Source organism: Triticum aestivum, chromosome 2B, assembly GCF_018294505.1.
Source record: "Triticum aestivum cultivar Chinese Spring chromosome 2B, IWGSC CS RefSeq v2.1, whole genome shotgun sequence".
Classification (NCBI taxonomy): domain Eukaryota; kingdom Viridiplantae; phylum Streptophyta; class Magnoliopsida; order Poales; family Poaceae; genus Triticum; species Triticum aestivum.
The window spans coordinates 414,751,945-414,772,533 of NC_057798.1; the positions used below are offsets into that span (position 1 = coordinate 414,751,945).

At 40.6% G+C, this 20,589-nt stretch overlaps 1 protein-coding gene across 1 annotated transcript; it reads left to right on the top strand.

Moving 5' to 3' along the window:
• The first annotated feature begins 226 nt into the window (after window positions 1-226).
• Window positions 227-14,988, top strand: LOC123045225 (importin beta-like SAD2). The gene is made up of 22 exons (XM_044468188.1): window positions 227-562; window positions 2,057-2,192; window positions 2,266-2,353; window positions 3,026-3,178; window positions 3,326-3,488; window positions 3,580-3,764; window positions 3,840-4,013; window positions 4,462-4,607; window positions 4,708-4,831; window positions 4,906-5,086; window positions 6,580-6,739; window positions 6,815-6,856; window positions 6,933-7,051; window positions 7,144-7,342; window positions 7,895-8,026; window positions 9,957-10,060; window positions 10,152-10,331; window positions 11,765-11,904; window positions 11,996-12,135; window positions 12,530-12,684; window positions 14,034-14,166; window positions 14,253-14,988. The coding sequence occupies exons 1-22, from the start codon at window positions 473-475 to the stop codon at window positions 14,402-14,404; spliced, it is 3,096 nt and encodes a 1,031-aa protein (XP_044324123.1). The 5' UTR covers window positions 227-472; the 3' UTR covers window positions 14,405-14,988.
• The last annotated feature ends 5,601 nt before the right edge of the window (window positions 14,989-20,589 follow it).

Genomic DNA, 20,589 nt, shown 5'->3' on the forward strand with positions numbered 1-20,589 from the left:
TTTTTTTGAGACAAACACATTTATCCATCTAGGAGTATATTAATCGGATCCAAAACTTCAGCCTTAATACTGGGCCTCGGGTTCGGACGAGGGCCTTTGCCCCCAGAAAAGTTGCTGCTGCCGGGCTTGCTCTTGCTCGGGCTCGGCCGAGCAAAACCCCTCGACCAAACCCTAGATTTAAATACCCACCACTACTCCACTGATCCACCCCTCCTTTCTCTGCCTCGAGCACGCACGGCACGGTGCGGCGCGCACGCACGCACGCTTCTCAACTCCCCAGGTCTTCCGCGACCGCGAGGCCAGAAGTGGGAGGAGGCGACCCCGACTCTCCCCACTCGCCACCCCACCCCCGCCCCCTTCCCTCTCCACCACCCCGCGTCGCCGATCGAGAACCCTAGCTCGGGGTTGCGGCCTCGCCCCTCCCGCCCTGCCGCCGCCGCCGTCGGTGTTCGAGCTCGGCCGGCCCGCCGCGATGGATCTGTCCAATCTGACCCTGGTGCTGCGCGCGGCGCTCAGCCACGCCCCCGAGGAGCGCAAAGCCGCTGAGGCCAGCCTCGAGCAGGTTAGCCCCTCCACTGCCGCCTTGATGCCGCTCTAGCCTCTCGCTCCGTTGCTTGCATCGTCGACGCCGCTATCGGGAGCCTGGGGTTCCTGCCGCGGCGGAAGGGGTTGGATTGGGGGTAGGGGTTCGTCGGATCACTGCCTCGCGCCTCTACGCTGTTTCGTTTAGCCGTGGAATCCTGCTCAATCGAACCAGTCACATCAACACAACTTCTCTGTTCCGTGTTGAGTTGATTCTTGTTGCTATGTTTTCCGTGATCTGGAGCTAGGTTGCTGAATTGGATCAGTATGAACCGGTGATCTGTATGAGCTTCACTCCTTGACCGTTTTGATGCTTGCTGCCCGTTGTCATCTAGTTCGACTTTGTTGTGGAGCTATGCTCAGTGTTGTAGTTGGCATTATTGACTTCCAGCTCATGAACACCTCAGAGTTGGTAGGCTTAGCAACCTGTTCAATCAAGCAGGCTGCCATTACAGCTCAAACTATAAGACATCATATAAATTTTAAATCTTTTAGTGACATATAATCATGTACTCCGCACACAGAGCACTTATTTAACGATGAACATTTGTACATCACAGTGGTGCTTGTTTGGTCCCTTCCTTTTTAATGTCATAATATTATATGCTTTGTAAGGATGCAGTCAAATCTTTTCACAAGATTGTAAATTTGTTGGAGCAGAGTGATAATATCCTTTCTTTTAGTGATAATATCCTTTCTTTTAGCTATCTGCACACGTCCACTTGGACGAACTGTCTGTAAAGAGAGTTTCTTAGCCAACTTCCGTGCATTGAAGGAGCTGTTTGCTATATATTTGTTGTAATACCGCTCTCGAGTGCACTGCATTTTGGACAGCGCTTGTTTACATATTATGTAATTGAAATTATTGTTCATGAGAGCCTACCGAGTGTAAGACCATCAGTGTTGAAATTGTATTCGAGCTGATCTGTATACAGAACAGACAAATCTACCCGGTTGCCTTAATAACCTATTGTAAGTGTGTTTGCCTATAGTTATTAATCATATATGAAGCGACTGCTGCTGTGTTTTCTGAAAGTTCATACTTGTATTTGTTCTTTTATTGTATAATAGTGTATTCAATACTACAATATGCGCTAACAAGAATTTGAGCCAAAACCAACACTCATGGAAGATTTAGTATTTTTAAATAGAAAGTTACCATGGACTCAGGAGATTGCAAAGCAGCTCATATTGCCATGTTCTCATTTTTCTTAGAAACTTAATTTGCATTTGTTTGTGATTGATGAATAGCTACCCTTTTCCAAGAATGAGAAATGGATCAACTACAGCGCATTACTTGTTAACATACCCAAAGGAATAATGCAGAATGCTCTAACTAAGCTGGCCATTTTGTTTTGTATTGTTCATTCTTATTCAGTGTTTCGTTTCTTTTTGTTCTATACATGTTGCGATGCTATATGCATTTGTTATTTCATTTCGGACCCTTGTACTGAAGTTCCTGCGATTCCTGCAGCTTCAGTATATGCAACAACATCTGGTGAGATTGTTACAGATCATTGTCGATGGAAGTTGTGATATGGCTGTGAGACAGGTCGCAAGCATTCACTTCAAGAACTTTGTTTCAAAAGCCTGGTCGCCTATTGATCCTGGTACGTGGAGGGTAATACCTGGGCATTGTTCCCTTCATTTTGGTAACTTGACAATTTTTCTTCCTTTCTGTAGATGAAACACGTAAAATTCCAGAAGGTGACAAGTCTATGGTTCGTGAGAATATACTGGGTTTTGTTACTCAATTGCCTCCACTGCTAAGGTAAAAATAACTGACGCAATCCACCTGTCCTTTCCTTAACAAGTAGTAATGTTTACTGTCATCGCTGCTTGCTACAATTGTACTGCTCATTGTTTTTGATTATTTTGTTATATTGTCAGTTTTTTACCAGATAAACTGAATTCTAGTGCCTGTAGTTTTCAATAGTGTATTACACTATGTTTATTATTGTTGATATCACTATTTTTGTTTACTTGTTTTACCTATGGATGGAAAATAATGTTGACCAATATTTAGTTTCGGCCTACATATACTTGATCTTCCAGCTAATTGCAATTAAAAATGAAGCTTTTATATTTTTCTTTATGCTGCTTGAAGTTCCATTTTGTTTCTAATAGAAGCAATATGTAGTAAAAAAATATTGACTTTGCCTTCATGAAACGCATTATGGGTAATAATAGACGCTGGCTTGTTGTTAGTTCTTGAATGCATCTGTTCCCTTTTTCCCTCTATTAAACCTCCATTTGTAGAGAAGCATTATACAAAGTATTTTCTCAAGTTGTAATGCGGCCACATGGTAATTTTTTTTGGCTAGCCATACCAGTTCACATATTCTTGTATTTATAAGTTTTCTTAATGGTGAAAGCATAACATTTGGCAGTTGTTGATGAGAAACATATGGATAATTGACACATCTTTCATGAATATCTTTAGAGCACAGCTTGGAGAAAGTATCAAGACCTTGATCCTTGCGGATTACCCTGAGCAGTGGCCTAGTCTTCTACATTGGGTTACACATAACATGGAATCACAGGATCAAATTTTCGGAGCACTTTATGTGCTAAGGATCCTATCCCGGAAATATGAGTGAGCATACATACCACCTTTTCCATCTATCATAAATCTTCTTTACTGAAATTTTGCTGTTGGCTTGATGGCATTGCAGCACAATGCTTTTGTTTTACTTCTATACGAGTTGGCACACTTATCTTATTTATGTGCCTCATGGTGTAGGTTCAAGTCAGAGGAGGAAAGGATACCTTTGTATCAAATTGTTGAGGAGTGTTTTCCTCGTTTGTTGAATATATTCAGCACACTTGTACAGATTGCCAATCCTCCAATTGAAGTTGCTGACTTGATCAAGCTGATCTGCAAAATATTCTGGTCCTCAATTTATGTACGTTCATCGTCTTATTAATTTACCCCTCCCCCCCACCCCCCACTTTTTTTTCTTGCACGCTTATGCTCTTGTCATGTGCTTTCTGCAGCTAGAAATTCCAAAGCAACTGTTTGAACCAAACATCTTCAATGCATGGATTGTTCTATTCTTAAACTTGTTGGAAAGGCCAGTTCCATTGGAAGGGCAACCATCGGATCCTGACGCTAGGAAAGCCTGGGGCTGGTGGAAAGTCAAGAAATGGATTACCCATATCTTGAACCGTTTATACAGTCGGTCAGTATTGAAAGAAGTTGGTTTGTTTTTCGTTAAATCAGTATTTTTACTTGGTTACTCATTTGTCATTGACAGGTTTGCTGATATGAAGGTTCATAAACCAGAGAGTAAAGCTTTTGCTCAAATGTTTCAAAAGAACTATGCTGGAAAAATTCTGGGATGCCATCTACAGTTGCTCAATGCAATTCGCACTGGTGGCTATTTGCCTGATAGGGTTATCAATCTTATCCTTCAATATCTCACCAACAGGTTCGTGGTAGACTTTCAAAGGACAAACCAGCTTTCATAATGTTCAGATTGCCACCTTCCATTATTTATGGTTTCTGCATGTCCCACTAGTCACGAGCTTGCTGTGCATGTCTCTCTATGCCTGTTAGATAATTTCAGCAACGCAACTTGCTCTACTGAGATTACTAATGTTACATATTCTCTTTGATCTTCCATCTTCCCTAGGAATATATAATTTGCCTAGCAGAATGTACCTTTAATAACTACTGTTAGATTTATGTTATTTCTTTTTGAACGTAGTAGTTTTGTGTTTGAGATTTACTAGCTGTATGTTGAAAATTTCTTGTTTGGCATATTTATCTGTAGCTTACTGGATATCTCCTCATATCTATCTACCACGTAAAATATGTGTACCTGGTGATCTTTAAATGTGCGGTGACTAACTGTAATGGGTTACTTGTTCTTGCAGTCTCACAAAGAACAGCATGTATCAGCTGATGCAACCACAAATCGACATAATTCTTTTTGAGATAATATTTCCACTAATGTGCTTCAATGACAATGACCAAATGTTATGGGATGAAGATCCACATGAGTATGTTCGTAAAGGCTATGGTAAAATTGCATGATCAAATTCCTCTCAATGATGTAAGTTAACATGCACTATTTTCAGTGTTCATCTGTTTACTCATGATGCCATTTCTTTTGCATGCAGATATAATTGAAGATCTTTATAGTCCTCGAACAGCTGCTATGGATTTTGTCAGCGAATTGGTAAGAAAACGGGGAAAGGGCAACCTACAAAAGTTTATCCAATTTATTGTGGAGATATTCATGAGGTATGCATCGTTGTTGTGATTTGTGCTGTGATCCTCAACCTTCTTGAGCTACTAATTCAAGAATAACTTGGTAGGTATAATGAGGCATCAATTGAAGTGAAGCCCTATCGCCAAAAAGATGGTGCCCTTCTTGCCATTGGGACATTATGTGATAGGCTGAAACAAACTGATCCGTACAAGGCTGAGCTAGAGCGAATGTTAGTTCAGCATGTCTTTCCAGAGTTCAGTAGTCATGTTGGACACTTGCGTGCGAAGGTAGTATGCTCCAACTTGGCCAGCAGTTCTACCTTTTGTTCCTTATTATCATTTAGACATTCAGATCATGTATACAATTTGTTGAAGCCTGTGCATTAAGTGTTCTACCTTTTTTTTACTATTAAGTTAGAAATATGTTTATTTGTCCCAGAAATTTGCCCCACCTCAGGTCCGAAAGTTACCATGTTCACTTGTACTTTTCCAAGATACCTCTGTCCACTATTGCTCTTTGTAACAGCCTGTATAATAGTTTAAGAAAAGGTGCTGGGAATTTTTCATCTTAAAACCAAACACAGTTAATTGTGTTATTTTCTTGTGAATATTCTGTCCACTACCGCCAAAATGTCTTATATTTAGGAACAGAGGATGTATTCCTGCAACAAGTTGTCATTAAGGAGAACGGCTGAAGGGCATGCTTTAGGTTCTGGATGGTCTAGCCATGAGCCAGCAATTCACTAGGGAACGACACACAACTTCTCAACATGAAACAAAAGGCTAATCTCAGTAGTTCTCACAGCCTAACGTGACTTGCCCTCCAACGTTCTACTTCTGTTTTGATAGCATTGTCCACCATTCTCAGATCATGCTGATAGCCCTGAAATAACTGGCTATTTTCTTTCAAACTGAATATTCCAAGCTGCATGCAGTCGTCCTGATTGAAAGCTGCTAGATCCAGGAGCAACACACAAACAAGTGCTGTACCGTCTCTGGCTCTTGTGCTAGAGGACAGAAACCATGGTTGGGGAGCTGACAGTGCGCAAGGTAACCTGCAGCCAAGCAATGGTGTTGCAGCTCAAGCCAAAGAATCAACACTTGAGAGCTACATTATCTTAACAAAATAAATGAGGACAATGGAAGTTAATTTGTTCAGAGAAGGAATCCTTATACTCTGACTTAGCCGGACTACTGAAGTTTTGGAGATAAGCGCCAGAAAATGGCGTCTTCTCTTGTATCCGAAAGGGAATTTGTCCAGATGCAGTTCAAAGTGACAGATGATAATAATCTCTTGAGCTGAGAGAGCACTGTAACTACCTTGGATCCAAGTGTTACTCTCAGCACCTGGGCTGCCACATTAGATTATCTGATATTAGGTGCCAGCAACCTAACCAGTATGCCATCAAGTCTAGTATTAGTCCACGAGAAGATGAGCTGCTGACCACAATCTCAAAAGTTGACTGCACATTGTGACCACTATTGTCATATTTTAATTAATTGCTATCCTTAGGGAACTATTCAAGTTTATTTTAACAGAATGCTTTATATGTTCTGTTATAATCCAAGTTTATTTGTTTACTAATTACTTCCTCTGTCCCATAATCAAAGACGTTTCTTTACACTAGTGTAATGTAAAAAAATGTCTTACATTATGGGATGAGTAGTATCAAAGTTCTTATTTCTCTTTATTTCTATGGTTATGCTCACCTTCCCTAGTTTTCCTTGATGTACTCGCTACTTCTATGTGACACCAGACTAATATATTATATGGGCAATAGGCAGCATGGGTGGCAGGGCAGTATGCGCACATCACCTTCTCAGACCAGGACAATTTTCGCAAAGCTATGCATTGTGTTATCTCCGGTTTGCGTGATCCAGAACTTCCTGTCAGGGTTGATTCAGTCTTTGCTCTCCGTTCTTTCGTTGAAGCATGCAAAGGTGAGCTTCTTGATACCTAGTCAGTTATCAACTTTGTTCTATTTGTTCCTTACAATTTCTTTTTCCATTCTACAGATCTGGATGAGATCCGTCCTATCCTCCCACAGCTTCTTGATGGTAAGAACTACTTTATTCGACCTTGGTAGGAATGGTGATTTTGATGTGGTTTGATTGTTTATTACTTTATTTGCAGAATTTTTTAAGCTTATGGGTGAAGTTGAGAATGAGGATCTTGTTTTCACTCTCGAGACAATTGTTGATAGATTTGGTGAAGAGATGGCACCATATGCCCTTGGATTGTGCCAGAGTTTGGTATGTTGGCCCTTGATTTATGTTTAACTCAATTTGGTCACATGCTGCACTGAATCTACCTTCCTGAAACTTCATGCTTACTAATTTGATAGGCTGCTGCCTTCTGGAGATGCATGGCTAGTTCAGAAGCTGATGATGAAATAGAGGACTCTGGTGCTTTGGCTGCTGTTGGTTGCTTACGTGCTTTAAGCACAATCCTTGAGTCCATCAGCAGTCTTCCCCATCTTTTTATCCAAATAGAGCCCACTTTGTTGCCTATTTTGCGCAGGATGTTGACATCGGATGGTCAAGGTATTTTGTTGTCTAATTATAAGTATTTGCTTCCGCAATTCCATTTCAAGGATATGTATAGTCTCAACTGGTTGTTTACACATCGGTTTTGTCAGTCCCTTACTGGAACTAATCTTGGTTGTTCAGGATATTGATTCCTTTAGATGTAGTTAAAGCGAACTTAAACGTAATTGGTTTCTGAATTGTGGTAGTCTTCTCTTTCTTTAAACTTTCCTTTTGATGACTGTGATAAAACCTTTAAGCTCATTAGAAGCTTGTATAGATGTAGTTAAAACGAACTTAGACTTATTTGGTTTCTGAATTGTGGTAGTCTTCTCTTTCTTTAAACTTTTGATGACAGTGATAAAACCTTTCAGCTCATTAGAAGCTTGTAGGTAGTTACAGTTATCTCTACCCTCCCTCCCCTAAATTTGCTAGAAAAGATATAAGAACTCGATAATTATTAGCGGTTTGAGGGAGATTTAGTTTTTTGTGTTAATATCAGTTTTGATTTTATAAACTTTGTTTCTTCTTCCTTCAATTTGTGCTGATGCATTCGACTCTGTTTTGCAGATGTTTATGAAGAGGTTCTAGAAATAGTGTCCTATCTGACCTTTTACTCACCAACAATTTCTTTGGACATGTGGAGCTTGTGGCCATTGATGATGGAGGCTCTTAATGATTGGGCCATTGATTTCTTTGAGAGTAAGTCTAGTTTTGAACAGGTTGCTGTTAAATTTGCTATATGCTGGAAACTGAATTCTAGATCATGCTCATTTCTTGCTTTTTGTCTGTTACGCCTTCTGCGTCCAAATAATTATCACTTCTGAGGAAAAAAATCTTTCCAAATCACTGGCACTTTCCTAGACCACCTTGATTATCTCCACTCACACCCCTCACTTTGCCACCTTTTCAAGTACTTGGGATATAACTGAAAGTACTTTGGTCATATTTCATCCAAAACATAGTTTGCCTGTCTCGTTAACGGTGCTAAGTATTTGGGAACGAAGGGACTAAGCTATCTTTGTGTGTGATCTCTTCATTTGGTTATTTGGATACCATGCTACTTATTATATTATTTTCCATTTCCTTTATGTTCGCAAGTTGTATTTGTTTTGCCCTGTGTCTCAATTAGCTGACTAGTTTGCATGTGATTTTGCCATGCTCATCGATTAGTTGTGTCCAAATAATTTCTCAGTGATGAGTTTTTCTTAGAATCAGGAAACAAAAAAAAGTAACTTTGAAGAACAACATGAACATAGCTGTTTCCTCTTTTCATATAAGCACTTGATGTTGGGGTGGGAAGATTCTTGCTGCTGACTGGTGGTGGTCGCCTGGTCGCCATGGGCATGTCCCCGTGGGTACAGGAAGTTCTCATGCGAGTGTTTGCGAGGGACACCCACCAAGGGTTAAACCTCTTTGTCTTGTTGGACAGTGTGTCCATGAAGTATCCCTGGTACATACTGTCTATTCGTGATGTTTATCCAGCCAGATATCTCACTGGTGATGTATCTGCACCTTTCTGTGTCCGATGAGGTATTGGATACTATTGCAGTTCCCCTACCAAGTACGGATGCTCCACAGTTTTTCCACTATGTACACATCTGTTACAATATTGCTTGGTGAGGATCAAAGGTTGAGTGACATCCGTAGTTTGCTTTAGAAAGACATGTTATCTGGGATGAACCTGTTTATAAGTACTACCTCCGTTACCTCCGTCCCATATTAATTGACGCTCAAACAGATGTATCTAGACGTATTTCAGTGCTAGATACATCCGTTTGAGCGTCAATAAATGGCCCTGTTTGGATCCATGGGTTAGAGTTAGTTTGGGTTAGTTTGGACTCAACTAACCTAAAAGTATCCAAACATGAGGGTTAGTTTGGGTTAGATGCATCTAACCCATCCAAAAAATTTAACCCACCCAAGAGGTGCTTATTTGGGTTAGTTCTTCTCCGGAGCACAAAAAAAAACACATTTTTCTCTCGCTCTCCCCACAGCAGATCCCTCCCCACTTCCTCGAAGCTTCTCGTCCTCTTCTTCCCACCCTCTCGCAACGCCCGTGAAGGCGCATTGCCGTATCCGCGCTCCATCTAACCCTGTCATCCAAACACCTCTTTGGCTAGCGTTAGTTCAGGGTTAGAATCTAGCTCTAACGTCTAACTGAGTTAGGGTATCCAAACAGGGCCAATATGGGACGCAAGAGTATGATTTTCTTTTGCGTCAAAAGGTCTCAAAGTTCTATGGTACTATGGTATTTTTTAGAAATCATAATAATATCCGAAAGACGACGCAACATCCAATCGAGTTCAAAACCAGCATCATGATGTCCAAAACAGTAATTTAGCATCCTGGTATCTGATATCTTTTGGGTAAAACGCTAATTCATTGGCGCGTTGTTTCTCTTTAGATATATATAAACAACAGGCATGTTGTGTCTTTTCTTGCTCCATTTGACATAATTGGTACAGTATCTGGTCTGGTCTGTGGACTGTTATTATGAAGTGCTTATCTGCTGGGCTACTTGTTCGCAAACTGGCCTGGTAGCCAATCTCCTACCAGTTGGATTAATTTTGATAGACATACATTATTTTTTTACAGCAGCTCATTGTTAAATACTTTTGTTGCCGTGCAGATATTCTTGTCCCACTAGACAATTACATTTCTCGTGGCACTGAACATTTTGTTAGCTGCAAAGATCCTGATTATCAACAAAGCTTATGGAAAGGACTGTCATCTGTGAGTGTAGATTTGATTCATTTTTAGCTTTAGTTTGTTCTGAATGTTTAAGTAGTTCTGCTCTTACAGTGGTATATCAACATTTCTCTAGGTTATGACAGACCAAAATATGGAAGATTCAGATATTGTGCCGGCACCCAAGCTCATTGAAGTGTTTTTTCAAAACTGCAAAGGGCAAGTTGATCATTGGGTTGAGCCGTATCTCAGGCTTACGATTGATAGGCTCCGTCGAGCAGAGAAGCCTTATCTGAAATCTCTCCTTGTGCAAGTGGTACGAAATGTGCATATTTCCCTTTATCTGTTCCAAAACATGCTGACCAGCTAAAGGTCTATCATAGTATGCATTATTTGGTAACAATGTTGTGTATAAGTAACGTTGTCTGTCAGTGTAGACTTTAAGTAGTACTTACAAAATAGACGATATCTAAGTGTAGTGTTAAACATAAATGATCAACTTAAAATGCATTCCGCAGCCTGGTTTGGCAACCCTGAGCTGTTAACTGTTGGCCTGCCTTTACCTCCCTTCTTTTGGTCACTTTTCCAAAGCGAACTATTAAGATCCCGTTTGGATACATAATATTTTGGAGCTCTCTTGAAACACCATGGTTTCTGGAAAATTGGAGTTTTAAATAATTTGAGCCATTTGGATATAAGAAAGACTACTCTTATAAACTTTGGCATTTTAATAGTGTGCATGGATGCATGCAATCTTGTGTTAATTATTTGTAGACCGATGAGTTCAAAGAGTTTAGTAAAAAAATACTCTCCTAAATACTTTAACTGCTTACCACAAACTATAAAGCTAGCTAGCCAAATACACTCAGGTAATTATATATATGCATGAATGCAATCTTATTTAAATTATTTTTAGATCGGCTAGTTGCCGACTTTCAGAGAGTTAAAGTAAAATAAACAATTCTCCTGGATAATTTAGTTGTTAAACTCACCTTGGGTTTTGCTAATACTGCAGAAAACTGTTAATACTTGTGAGCTCTGCTATTCTATAGATGCAACATTTTTTTTTTTTGCAATTTTTGAATACATTTTTTTCCAAAATAATTTGATTCCAAACAGGGCTTCTGTAATTGAAGAACCTTGTTTGCCATGATTTACAGTAACTAATCAGCAACACTAACCTCAGTTTATTGAACTATGCTATAGACTGTGCAACTGCTTTATGCTGGGTACGTACTGTGCTTTGTAAGATATTATATAACCAAAATCATGATCATATATTTTCATATATTATGATCAGTAGTTTTAAACTTTAGACTCATATGGAGCAACAATTTTGCATGTTCATGCGGTTCATTTTTGCATGCCTTTTTTCCTTTAGATAATTTCGGACGTGTGGGGTATATTCAGAATGCAGCAAGATATATAACGCCTTGTTCTTGTTTGTAAAATGTTATTTTTTTCCTGTGAAGGTAAATCACATATGGTTTTCTAGGCCTACAGTGCCATAGGTCCGTAGCTATTGCTCAAAGTAACATCACTATATAATTTCATGTATCTTAAATAAGCACATTTGTGTATTTCATATTGTATGAAGCAACCTCATGTCATAGTAGGCAGGCCATGTGTTCCTTCTGATTTCTGTGTCTAGAATTGATACTACTGATTGCGTGGGTTGGCCCTCTTGACAGCCATGTACTCATGTTGAGTCAGCAAAGTTACTTATCACACTCTCCATGCCTACTGCAGATAGCTAACGTATTCTACTACAATCCTTCGTTGACACTTGCAATGTTGCACAAACTTGGAGTTGCGACAGAAATTTTCAATCTCTGGTTTGTCATGTTACAACAAGTGAAAAAAAGTGGCAAGAGGGTGAACTTCAAAAGGTAAGTTTAATTAGCTCTTGCTTGTAAAATTATTCCTTTTGTGTTTATTTGCTGTACTGACTCGACAAATGGTGTTTTGCTTTATTTTCAGAGAGCATGACAAGAAAGTCTGCTGCTTAGGATTGACTTCACTTATTGGCCTTCCAGCTAATCATATTCCAGCAGAGGCTCTAGAACGCATTTTCAAGGCAACACTTGAGCTGCTTGTTGCATACAAGGAGCAAGTTGCAGGTGCATCTCTTGTTTATTGTATGATATAAAGCGCTAGCCCTTAAAAAACTACCATATATTCCTGAGATTTCAGGCACCGGGTTGATTAAGCACTTCCATATATTGTTTCACACTTTTGCAAATCAAGAGTTCCCTTGTATTCTGTCAGAAAAAGTAGGAGAGACTCCCACTGCATATTTATACAAGAAAAAGAAGGAAATAACATACAAGGACTTCCAACTTTATTTTGCCTTTTGCTGTTATAGAACTTATATATGTAGTGTATTAGTGAAATGCTTAAATTTCTTCTTCAGTTAAATCTTAATCTTTTGCAGAACTTATATATGTAGTGTATTAGTTGAATGCTTAAATTTCTTCTTCAGTTAAATCTTAATCTTTTGCATTAATATACCAGAATCTAAGAGGCAAAATGATGCTGCTGATGATGATGTGGATGAATTTGATGCTGATGAAGAAGAGAATGAGGAGGATGAGGATGATGGGGAGATGGGGGTTGATGATGAAGATCAGGATGAAGTAAATAGTCTTAATATACAGAAACTAGTACAGGTTTGTTTTGTTATCTTGTCTCGAGTAAAATTCGCATTCGAAGATCTTATTGGCATGGTTTAATTTTTATTTTATATGCCCACCATGTTAATTTTATCTACAAGTGCTTGTCATGATGGAATAGTTAATAGAGCTAATGCAATCTCTGGTGAAGGTGCTTATTACCTTCAAATATGAGCACCAGAGAATCGCCAAGAGGAAGTCATTACATAAATACGTAGACTGCTTGGTAGAGTTCCAGATCCCAATTTTCCAGCCAACCAGCTCCTGATCCTTCCAAGTCTTGAGGATCTGGATCTGTCTCATAAAAGCACACAGAAGAGAATATGCTTGATTCTGGCAGCGATTAGTAGATAAGTCCTAAAAACAATGTTATTGGCTCTAGAAACACTGAAAGAGAGGTCTGGGACGAAAGGGCTGCTTCAAATATTTGTATGTTGGGAAGTTGGGTAGCATTGGCAGGTAACTTCACCTTGCTTTGGACTTCTGAGGTTCACAGAAGATCTTTGGTCTGGTAGGCAGGGGCAAATGGTACCTGGAGCTGGGGCCTTAATCTGCATGGATAGCACATCTCCAACGGAGTGAGGGCTTTTGGCGGGCGACCTCCATGGAGGTGGATATTTTAAAAAATTCAATAATTACATTTTGGAGTTTCAAAAAATTCTGAAATTTTTTTCTACACATTCATATGGATGTATTCTACATGTGTATACAATCTCATAACGAAATACATTATGGTGAGAGCTACACAAAAAAGAGAAAATCGTGCATTTCTAATAGTGAACAGTGTTTGCACTGTTCATCAGTTTGAAAACCGCGATTTGTCTTTTTTGTGTAGCTCTCATCATAATGTATTTCATCTTCAAAAGTTGCACACACGTATAGTGCATCCATGTTAACATGTATGATTTTTTTCAGAATTTTTTGAAACTTTAAAATATGTTTTTCGATTTTTCCAAAATACCCACCTCCATGGAGGTCGACCGCCATTGGCATTTATGCATCTCCAACGCTACTTTAGATGAAATTTATATCTTCAATACTCGTACTCTAGGGAAAGATGCTAAGTAAAGCGCACACTTCACTTGTGGCCTCATAAAATCACCTGCCCTTGTTTCATAGGCCTGTTAGCAGCTCGATGAGCCTTTTGCCTCCCTGTGTACACAGACACAGTTCATGTGCTGTTAGCTGGAAAGAACACCTCAGTCTCCTTTGGTTAACAATGTTGTCTGCAAAGAACAAGTGAAAAGATCCTGTAGCAGAGATGTCACACAAGTATTTTGGGTATAATTTTCTTTGCGTTTTTATAGCACCCTGTGATCACTCTTTACACACTTGTGGTAATTCAGGCAAGAGGTTTTCAGCTCCATGATGAGGATGATGATGATGATGATTCTGATGAGGATTTTAGTGATGACGAGGAGCTGCAGACCCCGATAGATGAGGTTGATCCATTTATCTTCTTTGTTGGAACCATCCAAGGTAGAGAATATTTCCCACTGTACATTCTTTTGCAGTACTTATTTGTGCCCAAAAGTTGCTGACAAGGCAATAATTATTTTGTCCAGCTGTACAAGCATCCGACCCAGCCAGGTTCCAGAGCCTTATGCAGACACTGGATTTTCACTACCAGGCACTGGCTAATGGCGTTGCTCAGCATGCCGAGGAAAGAAAAGTTGAAATTGAGAAAGAGAAGTTGGAGAAAGCAAATGCACAGTGATGAATGAATTATAGCAATGGTTGTTTGTCTTGAGTTTTGTTGCAGGCCAGTGCCCGTGATTTGGTGATCGCAGGCAATGGGTTTTTGCAGCCTTGGTCTACTTGTTTTTGGAGGCCTGAGGCACACAGTTCTTGGAATAGAAGAAGTCGACAACAGAACCATCGTGGATAATCTCTTGCAGCCTCGGTCTATTTGTTTATGGGCAGTGCGAGCCCTACAGATGATACTACACACTTGTTATGATGCTGTTTTGGTCCTGAGCTCCGGCTCCGTTTGGTCGATGGAATTTGTTAAATGAGCCCTGTGGTTGGGGCGCGTCCCCAAGTTCGCTTATAGACTAGGAATGTCCGGTGTAGAGTGTATATGATTGGGCGGTTATTGGTGGATTACCAATACGATGGTTTCATTTTTTTTATGTCGTTGCAGGATTCAGTGAATCCATTTTTGTCCGTACGATTTGTTGAACATCGTTCAAGCATGTCTCTGTATGGTTTGACAGAGGCTGGTGAAATAAACTTTGCCTGCATCTGGTAACCTGGATATGGTTATGATTACTATCGCAATGCATAAGTTTTTTTGTGTGATATTTGCTGTCCGGTCATCACGAGTGAGTATCGCATTCTGTACATTGTGGATGACTGAGTGCAGTAACAACGAAGACGGATACTCGTGAGATCTGACCAGGATGGCCGAGCCCAACCTGAAGCAGCTCGTTCTAGTATTTAGACCACATCTTTCGTGATCTAAGCACTTTTATATTTCTTTGTTGGGGGAGTACTATATTCGCTTCTACTCGTTTCAATCTAATTAAAGCTTTTAGTTTATAACCCACTTATAGTTTGACCCACTGTATTTTTCTGATACGAGTTAGGCCTAGTCCTATTGACAGACACACTCAATCCCGAGATCAGGGAGTCACCCCTGTTAACAATTATGTATTTTATAACGGAGGAAGTATTACGTTGACAAGAGAAGAGAAAATTAAACATAAGCTCTCATAGCTCTACGTCAGACATCTCCTCAGGAAGGAGTGATAAACAACCAGCTTCCATGATTGATGCTGGGCTCTGGAAGACATGCTTCCATGAGATCTTCTTGCTTCTTGGTGGTGAATTAGGCTCTTCTCCATCAGAGGGCCTAAGTGCTCCCAAGATGTTAAAGACAATGAATGGTCATCCACATGACATGACGGAGAACTCTCCAGTTCATCTAACTGGGGCTTGATGTTGGCTTTGCTCAACCACCAGGTAGGGGTGCTCTCAGGAGAGCAAGAGCATCCTTTTGCTCTTTCTTTCTCCTGCAGAGGGCAAAAAATCACCGAAGTTCTGATAGCTTTCAGGATTCTCCATCAAATCTGGTTGATGTTAATCCACAAGACATTGTGAAAAACATGCTATTCCTATGTTTTCAGATACTCCATACCACAGTGCCAAAGTTAAGAACTAGGTGCTTTTTATTGGCAATCCAAAACAGATTCAAAGACCTATTGAACTTTAAAGAAACTAGAGCTAATTGGCCTAACATTAGAGGCAAGTACATAGTCAAAAGCTAAATGCTGAATAGATTCTAGTTTTAGCAACATGCTTTTCTTCAAGTTGTCTTTTGTACCTTGTTGTGAGCTAACAACGAGAGAAAGATATGTGTCCACAAATCTTCCAAACTTAATTATACTGAACAAGGAATGAGTGACATAACCCTTGTTCTCTAGCTGCGTCTGGCCGGATCTAGGCTGTAAGGGCCTCGATCCATCTACAACTAGGAGCTAGCGTTCATGGAGAAATGAGGAATTCGGTAGCGTGTGTTTCCTCCCAACCTCCCTCACATGTACAATTCGATTACAATCGGCCGCAGCCGTCGTCCAAGTCCAAGCCAAGTCAATTTGAATGTTACACAGTGGTATTTAACTACTGAGCCCATTCTGGGCCATCATTCCACCTGGGCTTCTTCTTGGTTTAAGTGGGCCGCGCTGCGGGCCCGCTCAAAGCCTGGTTTCTTGCCATTTCTTCCTCGCTTGTCGGATCATGAACAGTATTTGAACCTGTTGCCACCTTGTGACGATCTTTAGTATCCTATGCCTGTGCGTCGCTGACAATCCTCCCTCCTTGAGAGCCGGATTGTCCCCAAGCCGGAGCACGGGGAAATTGTTGCTTGAGAAACTCCAAATCTTCCCACGTGGAATCAGCCGGCGAATAATCTGACCACTGAACCAGTCCTCGGACGATAGTACGGTGACCCACCTGACAGACCTTGCGCTGCATAACTTGGACTAGAATTTGAAGTGCAGCTTGGGGTGTAGGCAAGGATTGATGGGCAAGAGCTTCTCGCGGCAGAAATTTCTTCAACTGTGAAACATGAAACACAGGATGCAAACGGCTGGTGGCAGGAAGATCCAACTTATATGCCCTGTCCCCTATCTTTTCCACTACTTGGAATGGCCCATAAAACTTAAAAGCAAGTTTATGGTTCGCTCTGGAGTACAATGACAGCTGAGCATATGGTTGCATCTTCAAGAATACCTGGTCTCCAATGGCAAAACTTCTATCAGATATGTGCTTGTCAGCTTGGCTTTTCATGCGATGTTGCGCCCTCATCAAGTGTTGTCTAGCTGTCTCTGTAATGGCTTGGCGAGATTGCAACCACTCTTGCATCTCTACTGGTGCAATTGTATCAGACTCACTAATACCAAAATATCTTGGAGTGTACCCATACAATATTTCAAAAGGAGACTTCCCCAGAGCAGAATGCCAATTTGAATTATATCAAAACTCACACAAGGACAACCACTTACTCCATTATGAGGTTGAGCACTAATGAAGCACCCGAGATAACACTCCACTTGTTGGTTAACCCTTTCAGTCTGCCCATCTGTCTCAGGATGATTTGTTGTGATCATGTTCAACTGAGTCCCAGTTCGAGCAACCAACAGTTTCCAGAATTGGCTAGTGAAAATTGGATCTCTATCACTTACTCCATTTATGAGGTTGAGCACTAATGAAGCACCCGAGATAACACTCCACTTGCTGGTTAACCCTTTCAGTCTGCCCATCTGTCTCAGGATGATTTGTTGTGATCATGTTCAACTGAGTCCCAGTTCGAGCAACCAACAGTTTCCAGAATTGGCTAGTGAAAATTGGATCTCTATCAGAGATAATAAACTTTGGCATGCCATGTAATTTATAGACATTATCCAAAAACACCTCTGCCACTTTCTAAGCATTGAAAGGATGTCTCGGAGGAATGAAATGACCATACTTGGAAAACTTATCAGTTACTACCAGAATGCGGTTAAACTGAGAAGATTGAGGAATACCACCAATGAAATCCATAGAAATAGTATCCCAAGCTTGGTGTGGCACTGGCAATGGAGATAATAATCCAGGATAAGGGACTCTCTCAGGTTTAGCTTTCTGACACAGCAAACATGACTGCACCTGAGTCAAAATGAACTTCCTCATACCATGCCAAGAAAATAGAGCATGAATTATCTTATATGTAACTGGGAAACCCGGATGGCCACCCAATGGACTATCATGGAAGGCATCAAAAAAATTCTGGTGCAAGGCAGGAGCAGGACCCACCCATATGCTCTGCTTATATTTCAGTAATCCATTTACTAAATTGTAGGGGGGTTTAGATGCTGGCTGAATAGCTAATTGCTGCATTATAGCCAGAGCTTTCTCATCCTGCTGATAACTATCTATGATCTCAAGCAACCAAGCAGGTTGATTACTGGATATTAAGAAAAGTTGAGACTGATCTGGAGGTCTTCTAGACAATGCATCAGCTGCAGTATTGTCTGAACCTTGTTTGTACTGAATTTGGTAGTTCAATCCCAATAGTTTAGTGAGACACTTCTATTGCCAAACTGTATGTAATCTCTGATCTTGCATATGATCCAAGATCCTTTGATCTGTTTTGATAGTAAAATGTTGTACTTGTAGATAAGGCCTCCATTTATCCACTGCTAACAGGATAGCCAAATATTCCTTTTCATAAACTAAGAGAGCTATGTTCTTGGGCCCCAATGTTTTGCTTAAAAATGCTAGTGGGTGCCCTTGTTGCATGAGCACTGCACCAATACCATATTCACAAGCATCAGTCTCAATCATGAAGGGTTTAGTAAAATCTGGTAAAGCCAGGACAGGGGCAGACACCAGTGCTTGTTTTAGTGTCACAAAAGCTTCATCTGTTATGCTGGTCCACACAAAAGGAACACCCTTCTTAAGCAGATCAGTCAATGGCCTTGCAATAATCCCATAATGCTTAATAAACTTTTTGTAATAACCACTCAACCCAGGGAATCCTCTCACCTCCTTCACATTTTGGGGGATAGGCCATTGTTGGACAACTACTATTTTATCAGGGTCGGTAGAAACCCCGTCTACTGAAATAACATGCCCCAAGTATGCTATCTTAGGTTGAGCAAAATCACACTTAGACATCTTCACCTTCCACTGTTCTCTACGCAAAATAGATTACACCTCATCCAGATGCTCCCAATGCCCCCTCAAGGTCTTACTGAAGACCAAAATATCATCAAAGAATACTAATGCACATTTTCTCAAAACAGGGGAAAGATCATAATTCATTGTTCCTTGAAATGTTCCTGGTGCTCCTGACAGCCCCATGCCCATCACATTGAATTCATAATGTCCATTATGAGTTTGAAAAGCTGTTTTGTATTCTTCTCCTGGTGCTAATCTAATTTGATAATAGCCAACTTTTAGACCCAGTTTGGAAAACCAACAAGCTCCTGCTAATTCATCCAAAAGTTCATCTATAACATGAACTGGATACTTGCTTTTCAATGTAATAGCATTAAGGTGTCTATAATCAATCACAATCCTCCAAGTGCCCTCCTCTTTTTTCTTGACAAGCAACACACGAGAGGAAAACTCACTGTTTCTATGTCTGATCATTCCTGTGGCCACCCGTTCTTTTATTTGCTTCTCCAACTCATCTTTTAAATGGGGAGCAATCCTGTAAGGCCTCACAGACACTGGTCTTGCTTCGGGGATTAGTGGAATAGTATGGTCTTTGAGCCTTCTGGGTGGTAACGTGGTAGGAGTTTCAAATACTACAACATGTTTATCCAACAACACTTGCAATTCCGGATGTTTCACTTTCTCTTCTGTAGGTCTGATTAATGAAATAGAGAACACTGTAACAACATCCTCAGGCAACAATCCTTGCAAAGTAACCACTATACCCTGATAGGAAAAGGACATCCACTTCTGCACCCAATCCACTTGCATAGGACTATGCTGGGCAAGCCAATCCAAACCAATAATCCCATCATAACTGGCCAAGGGCAACAACCTGAAGGTAGTGGCAAATTTTGCTTGACCACAGCTCCATGAACAGGATTTCAATACAGAATCACACTGCAATGTGCCTCCACCAGCTACAACCACTGACACACGAGGTTGTGACTGAACATTAGTTAATCTATGTTGTAAGTTACTGTCAATGAAAGAGTGTGTACTGCCTGAATCCACTAGGAAAATTAGTTCCATGCCTTGTATCTCAACCAAAACTTGCAGTGTCGGTGCATTAGATTGCTTCCCTACAGCAGCAGCAAACAATTGCATGCTACAGACATACATTCTATCTTGATCCTGATCACTGCCAGCAGATGACCTTGTTTTCTCTGACTGAATATGATCTATAAGCTCCTGCACTATGTGCAACTGGACTGATGACTTGCATACATGATCTTTAGACCATTTCTCACCACAAACAAAACAAATACCTTTAGACTTACGAAAATTTTCTCAGTGCAGACCATTTATCTTCAGTCTGAACTGGTTTTTGAACTTCCAAGCTATGTTTGTCGTCAGAGCTGCGATGTTTATAAGGTGGCAGTGGAAATGGCATAGGCCCCGATCTAGCAGGAGAGACATGATTAATAGGAGTAATGCCCTCACCCAACTCCTCATGTAACAAAGCTAGATCAAACGCTGAATCCAGATCTCGTGGTTTCTGCAGAGCTACAGCAACCTGAACACCAGGTTTGAGTCCATCCATGAACCTGGTAGTGTAATGCAGCGAATTGGGGGCCTCTTTATACGCAGACAGTTGGTCATATAAATCAGCGAAACATTCCACATAATCAGCTACAGAAGAAGTCTGAGCTATCCTGAACAACTGACGTAGGAGTGTTTGATGTTGATTACGCCTGAAGC